Source organism: Pseudorca crassidens, chromosome 17 (genome assembly GCF_039906515.1).
Source record: "Pseudorca crassidens isolate mPseCra1 chromosome 17, mPseCra1.hap1, whole genome shotgun sequence".
NCBI classification, from domain to species: domain Eukaryota; kingdom Metazoa; phylum Chordata; class Mammalia; order Artiodactyla; family Delphinidae; genus Pseudorca; species Pseudorca crassidens.
The window spans coordinates 22,295,420-22,302,088 of record NC_090312.1 but is presented as its reverse complement, the minus strand read 5'-3'; the positions used below and the strand labels follow the sequence as shown (position 1 = coordinate 22,302,088).

Genomic DNA, 6,669 nt, shown 5'->3' with positions numbered 1-6,669 from the left:
GTGTGCGGGAGGTGAGGGGGAGTGCAAGAATATTTGAACTTCAGGCAGGCGACCTGAGTTCCGGTGATAGTTCTGACACTAAAGAACCACGTGCCCTTAGTAAACGTGCTTAACTTCTTTATAGGAAGGCAATCACTACAAACCTGCCCAATCATAGTCGCCCAATATACTTTGGTCGCTTTCTTCCCTCATTTGAGAATTATTAACATTAAAGGGAAAAATATAAGGTATATTACCTAGAACAGTGCCTAGGACATATTAAGGCTCAATATTTTCACTGATTATTATTATACCGTGGATTTTTCAGACGCCGTGCCAGGTAACGCGCAAGAGGCAGTGTGTATTTTTTTTAACCTGGACCATGACTGCGCATGTGCGCCTCTAATCGAGCACTTAGTCGTTTTCCCACTTACAGACAAGCTCCGCCCCCGAGGGCGTGTCCCTTAAAGCGCGGGCACCGGGTAAGGCGCGCTCTCGTTTGGGAGTGACGTAAACCAGGCCCACAGATGGGGCGTTTGCTTCCGGGGCCAAGGGTTCTTCATTTCCGGGAGAAGCTCGTCTTGCCGATAGCGGGCTGTGTGGGGGGAGTTTGCTGCTGCTTTCTGGTCCGGTGGCTCGCTCCGGGAAAGCCAGGCATGAAGATCACGAGGCAGAAACACGCCAAGAAGCATCTTGGCTTCTTCCGCAACAATTTTGGGGTCCGCGAGCCGTACCAGATCCTGCTGGACGGCACCTTCTGTCAGGCGGCTTTGCGGGGCCGCATCCAGCTGCGGGAGCAGCTGCCCCGCTACCTCATGGGGGAGATTCAGCTGTGCACCACCAGGTGGGCCTGGCTGGTCCGGGTGGAGGCGCGGGGGCCCCGCGGGTGCGGTAGAGGCGAGGCCGCTGCTCGCAGGCATCCATTGGGAGCCCTCGAGGGGCAAAGCGCGCCGCCCACGCGGAGCTGACAGTTCAGCGGGACCGCTAAGGAGGGTGGGCGAGTATCTACCAAGTAGATAGACAGTATAAGGTCCGGCGAGTATTCATCTTAACCTGGAGGCTAAGAACACGTGCTTTGCCGTTCGACCTGGTTTCCAGTATTGGGCCCAGTTCTACCAGCTTTGTGATTTCGGACAAGTTACTTAACCTCTCTGAGCCTTGGATTACTCATTTGTAGAAAAAAGCTCGTAACTACTTAACACACTTCCTATAAGTCGGACGAGGTGTAGAGCGTTTATTGGTATCTCAGACCTGTATCCTCTAAGTGATTGCTTGTTGTTTGCATAGCTTTTCCCAGTTTAAGAATTTTTGAAGCTTCACAACTGCCCCATGATGTAATATCTTCGATTCCCAGAAAGATAAGTCAGGACTCGATGTTTCCTAACTTTGTGCAAGGTCATTTGTTTATTCAGCTGTGTTTATTGAGCACCAGCCATACGCCAAGCACTGCTCTAGCAGAGGATAACTTGGTGAACAGGACGATCTCCCAGCCCGTATGGCCAGCGAAGTGCATAAATCAACCTCTAATTGGTGTGTTTTGACCCCTAGTTTCCTCACTTCTTCAAACACCTAAGATGGAATCTTGGGGGGTTGACTGGAGGAAAGATGGAATCAAGGAAGGTTCCACAGAGGAGATAACTTTTGAGCCCAGTCACGGTTCAGTTCTGAGGGGAAGGACATTTTTTGAGTGAAAGAAAAGAGAAGTGACTTGTAGGGACCTCTTGAACAAAGGAGTGGAGTGGAGTTGTGAAATGCCAGGGAAAGAGATTAGAGCACAGCGTATATTTGGGAAAGAAGCTGATAAGAAGATAAGTTGAGTCTGCATAATGAAGAACTACTATTCATAAACTTAGTTTTGTTTTTTTTTTCCTTTGTAGAATATTTCCTTTAAAAAGTGAACAGAGAAAATTTAAATGACCTATAATACCACACCAGTGACTGACCACTGTTAGCATGTGGTGTATCATCCAGTTCTTTACACACACACACACACACACACACACACACACACACACGAATGGGCTCTTACTCTGCATGTGATATTAATGGCCTGCTTTTCTCACATAACACTACTCCATGAACAGCTTTCTATATTCAGAACTTCATGTGGGTTTCATTCAAGCAGAGCCTCAAATGGGTCATAGTTACCCCCTAAGTTTTGATCCCCATCTCCTTCAGAGCTCCCAGACAAGTTCTCAGATGGTGTGTGCCCCAGAGTTGATTGCTTCTGGCTACAAGCCTTGTCCACTTACCCCTGTCTGCCATAGAAATATTAACATTTTTAATACAGGGCTGTAATATAAAAAAGGTTGAGAAGTACTGCATGAAATTATATTCTGCAGCATTTTTCCCCCTAAAGAATTTATTTTAACTTATGGGATATTTTATACATACACAAAAATAGAATAGTATAACGAAACGTCTGTCACCCAGTTATTGCAATTATTTACATGGCCATTCTTTTTTTTTGGCTACCTCGGGTGGGTCTTAGTTGCAGCATGTGGGATCTTTCGTTGAGGCGTGCAGGCTTCTCTCTAGTTGTGGCTCGTGGGCTTAGTTGCCCCGCAGCATGTGGGATCTTAGTTCCCTGACCAGGGATGGAACCTGCGTCCCCTGCATTGGAAGGCGGATTCTTAACCACTGGACCGCCAGGGAAGTCCCAACATGGTCATTCTTATTCATTTAAGAATAAGTTACTGCTAGTTTATTTTAAAGCATATTATTGTCAATTCTTGGTGTGTATCAAGAGATAAATGCTATCAGACCTGATAAGTATCTTCTAGAAAAGATAACTGCAGCTATGTGAGGGGTAAGTTGGAGAAGCAAGAGAATGAAGAGCAAGAAGAAGAAGAAGAAGCAAGAGAATGAAGACATGCACGTTTTGTTTGTGGTTGTCTAGTCAAGAAATAATGGGAGCCTGAACCTGAGAGAGGAGAGGTGGGAATTTCACAAGGAGACGTTACAGAGGTAGATTCCAACAGCTGAGATAGGACTACCACTGATGGGGTAGGGGCAGGGGTAGGAGTGAGGAAGCAAAGGTTAAATAGGATTTCTGATTTCGAAACAGTATCTGAGAAGATAATAAATTCAAAGAGGTAGCAAGCCCTGGAGAAGTCTGGAGGCAGGAAAGTAGTTTGATTTTAGACATCGTGAATTTGACAAAGAGCTGATGGCGGGCCATCCACAAGAAATATTCAATAAGTAGTTGGCAATTTAGGCCTGAAACTCAAAATGGATGACTTTAGAAGCAAAATCTCTTAAAAAAATCAAAAACTAATGGTGTGGTAAAGCAGGTGAGGCAAGGTAGAATCAGGCAAGGGCTGGCTAAGGTTGAGAAATCTTTGACTCAGTAGTTCTCGTCGTAATGTTTAAGAGGAAGTACCTGGGGAGCTTATTAAGATGCTAATGTTTGACTCCACAAGGAGTTCAGATTTGGGGATGAGAAAGGAGCTAGAAATTAATATCACTGTGTCATTCCGATAGGGGTAGTTTATAGATGACACTTTGAAAAACATTGCCTGATATTAATATGAAAATGCAAAGTGAAAGAAAGTTGTGATTGTTTTTAAACACGCCAGTGACTTGAGAATGTTTACTTTTCTAAGCTGAAAATATTCTGAAGGTGCACCGATTTGCACTTGAAGAAGCCTGTAGCACTGTGGTTGGTCCAAAGCATCTATCGTCAAACTACTTAGATTCACATTTCAACTCTACCTCTTATTAGTTGTTTGAATTGGGGCATGTTACTTGAAATCTCTCAGAATGAGGTGTTCTAAAATAAGGATAATTTTACAGTAAGCTGCCCTCATACTGTATAGCACAGGGATCTCTACCTTATGCACTGTGCTAATCTGAATGGGAGGGAAGTCCAGAAGGGAGGGGATATCTGTCTGTGTGTGGCTGATTCATTTTTTGCAGTGGGAGCTAACACAACATTGTAAAGCAACCATACTCCAAGAAAAATTAATAAAAATAAATAAATAGAATAAAAGTAGAAAAAAAATAAAGTAAGCTGCCCAACTTTGTAGGGCTGTTTTGAGATAAGCGAGAATTTATGTAAAGGCAGTTAGCATGCTGCCTGCACATAAATGCTCAGTACATGTTAACTGTTTATTATGTTCCTTCTACTTGGTGTATGCATTTTTCGGGTCTTTTAAGAGTGAAATGCTTAATGTATGGTTTGTAGTTTAAAAAGAAGAATTGGGTATTTTTTTTTATAATTTATGTGAACAACAGATATGCGTCTGTTATAATTGTGAGCTGCTAATAACTTTTTTTTTCAGGTGTGTGTTAAAAGAGTTGGAAACATTGGGAAAGGACTTATATGGGGCAAAGCTGATTGCACAAAAATGCCAGGTTCGAAACTGTCCCCATTTCAAGAATTCAGTGAGTGGATCAGAATGTCTGCTTTCCATGGTGGAAGATGGGAATCCTCACCATTACTTTGTGGCAACACAGGTGATACCACTTTTAAAACCAGAGTCAATCTTAATCATTTCTATTTATACTCCGTATGGAGCTATTTATGGTTAGAAAAAATTAGGTGGAAGTGGTTTAAGTGTTTCAACTTTTTAAAATGCACGCTTTCAAGTTAATTTGTAGTCAACAAAAGCAATTGTCATTTCAGAACTTGAGGAGAGAACATTAAGCATAATGATTTTCTTCTAAATTACTGAAGTTTCCTTTTGTAAAATAAAAATTATTGACAGATGTGATGATATGTTTTGGGGCTCTTGAAGGGAAGGGAAGTAGAGCAAAGATTTTACATTTTATGTTTATGCATGTTTTTTCACGTTCCCGTGTTTCATATTATTTCTTAGAAAGTCGTGTTTCATATTGTTTGAGACTATACCTCCAGTATGGAACTGTTTCAGGCTTTTAAAGACTGGGAAGCAGGGGAGGAGAGACTCTCAGGGTCGATATTAATGAATAAGCTTACACACATACAGATTTCCTTAAATTTGCTTGTAGGATTATAAAATTACACAATTAGAAGCAGAGCTGAGTCTAGAATCTGAATCAGCTAATTCCAACTTTATTCTTTCAATCTCTGTGAGCATTCTTTTTTTTTTTTTTTGTGGTACGCGGGCCTCTCACTGTTGTGGCCTCTCCCGTTGCGGAGCACAGGCTCCGGACGCGCAGGCTCAGCGGCCACGGCTCACGGGCCCAGCCGCTCCGCGGCATGTGGGATCTTCCCGGACCGGGGCACGAACCCGTGTCCCCTGCATCGGCAGGCGGACTCTTAACCACTGCGCCACCAGGGAAGCCCTCTGTGAGCATTCTTGACCCTTTCTGAAACATATCTCAGAGTAGAAATGAGGAACATCACCTAGTATATTTACCTTTGCATTAGTTTGTAATTCGAGGTCCTAGAAAATTTATGGTCTTAGAATATTGATCAATATAAAATATTGATAAATCCCATTCACATTGTTGCCACTTAACTGTGGTCAGTTTTTATGTTTTTCTTCCTTTCTTTATCATAAAATATACTCCCATTAGTAAGACCTAACTGATTTGAAAAGTAAAACCTGGGATCTCTTTTATTTTCAATATAGCCCACTTTAAGTTCTTAGAAATCTCTTTAAGGCATCTGATTCAATTGATATATTTGAAGTAAATAGTTCTATTTTTGTTTTTAATAGGATCAGAATTTGTCTATGAAAGTAAAGAAAAAGCCTGGAATTCCTCTCATGTTCATTATTCAGAACACTATAGTCTTGGACAAACCTTCTCCAAAAACAATTGCATTTGCTAAAGCAGTAGAGTCAGGTCAGCTTGTCTCAGGGCAAGAGAAACAAAGTATCAAGCAACTCAAAGAGGAACAGGGTTTAGTAAAAGACCCTGAACAGAGAAGGAAAAAAAAGCACAAGAAAATAAGTGGCCCTAATCCTCTTAGCTGTTTGAAGAAAAAGAAAAAAACACAGGATACAAACTCATCTGCCTCTGAAAAGAAAAGAAAAAGAAAAAGAATCCGAAACAGATCTACCTCAAAAATACTTTCCGAAAAGCAGAATGCAGAAGGGTAATGAGTCCTTTGGATACTTTTAAAGACATGCAAATATGAAAATGAATTTCTTTTTGAAACTGTAGAAGTACTTATGTTAAAAGACTAAACTTATTTTTGTAAATGAATATTGGCCCACAAGCCTTTGTATAAAATTATTTGTTAAAAAAAAAAAACCCAGAATGGATGGATTTAGGTGTGATCATGTTCACTTTTCTTAGAGAATTTGGAGGTTGTTTTTTAATGTAAAACTGTTGTCTCTTTCTGTCTTACTGCTGCCCACCACCCTCCAACATTATATGCAGATAGTTTAAAAAAATCATATAGTACCAAAACACTTGTGACAAAAAAGAGGTAATCCCTTTTTCACATTCACAAAGGAAACTTTCTCTTTCAACTCATGTAGTGGTTTTAGAATTTACATGTACATTTCCAAAAAAATGAATCTGCTGCTACCTTTGGATCTGCCCATTATTTATTGACTTCCTACTAGAAAGAGTAGAAATTTTGCTTACTTATTTTACTCCACCATTTTTCTAATATATTAATATTTCAATCTTTATACATCCCAAATTCAGTATTTTCATTTTGATGACTATAAACTCTGTTTACCGCTAAACCAAGTAGCCTGCTATGGTTGATTATGTTACTTTTTTGTTATTCCAGAAGTTAATAATGGTCTC

The 6,669-nt window shown here is 40.9% G+C and overlaps 1 protein-coding gene across 1 annotated transcript; it reads left to right on the top strand.

The window, feature by feature from the left end:
• Nucleotides 1-523: 523 nt before the first annotated feature.
• On the top strand, nt 524-6,447 carry UTP23 (UTP23 small subunit processome component). Its single transcript, XM_067711435.1, has 3 exons — nt 524-823; nt 4,263-4,437; nt 5,625-6,447. Exons 1-3 carry the CDS (start codon nt 636-638, stop codon nt 6,006-6,008), a joined length of 747 nt encoding a protein of 248 aa, XP_067567536.1. The 5' UTR covers nt 524-635; the 3' UTR covers nt 6,009-6,447.
• Nucleotides 6,448-6,669: the final 222 nt, after the last annotated feature.

Excerpts from the sequence above, each read along its gene's own strand:
- UTP23 (XM_067711435.1), top strand. The coding sequence starts at position 636 with ATGAAGATCACGAGGCAGAAACACGCCAAGAAGCATCTTGGCTTCTTC. Across the intron at positions 824-4,262 it reads ATTCAGCTGTGCACCACCAG|GTGTGTGTTAAAAGAGTTGG; the intron begins GTGGGCCTGGCT and ends TTTTTTTTTCAG. Across the intron at positions 4,438-5,624 it reads ATTACTTTGTGGCAACACAG|GATCAGAATTTGTCTATGAA; the intron begins GTGATACCACTT and ends TGTTTTTAATAG.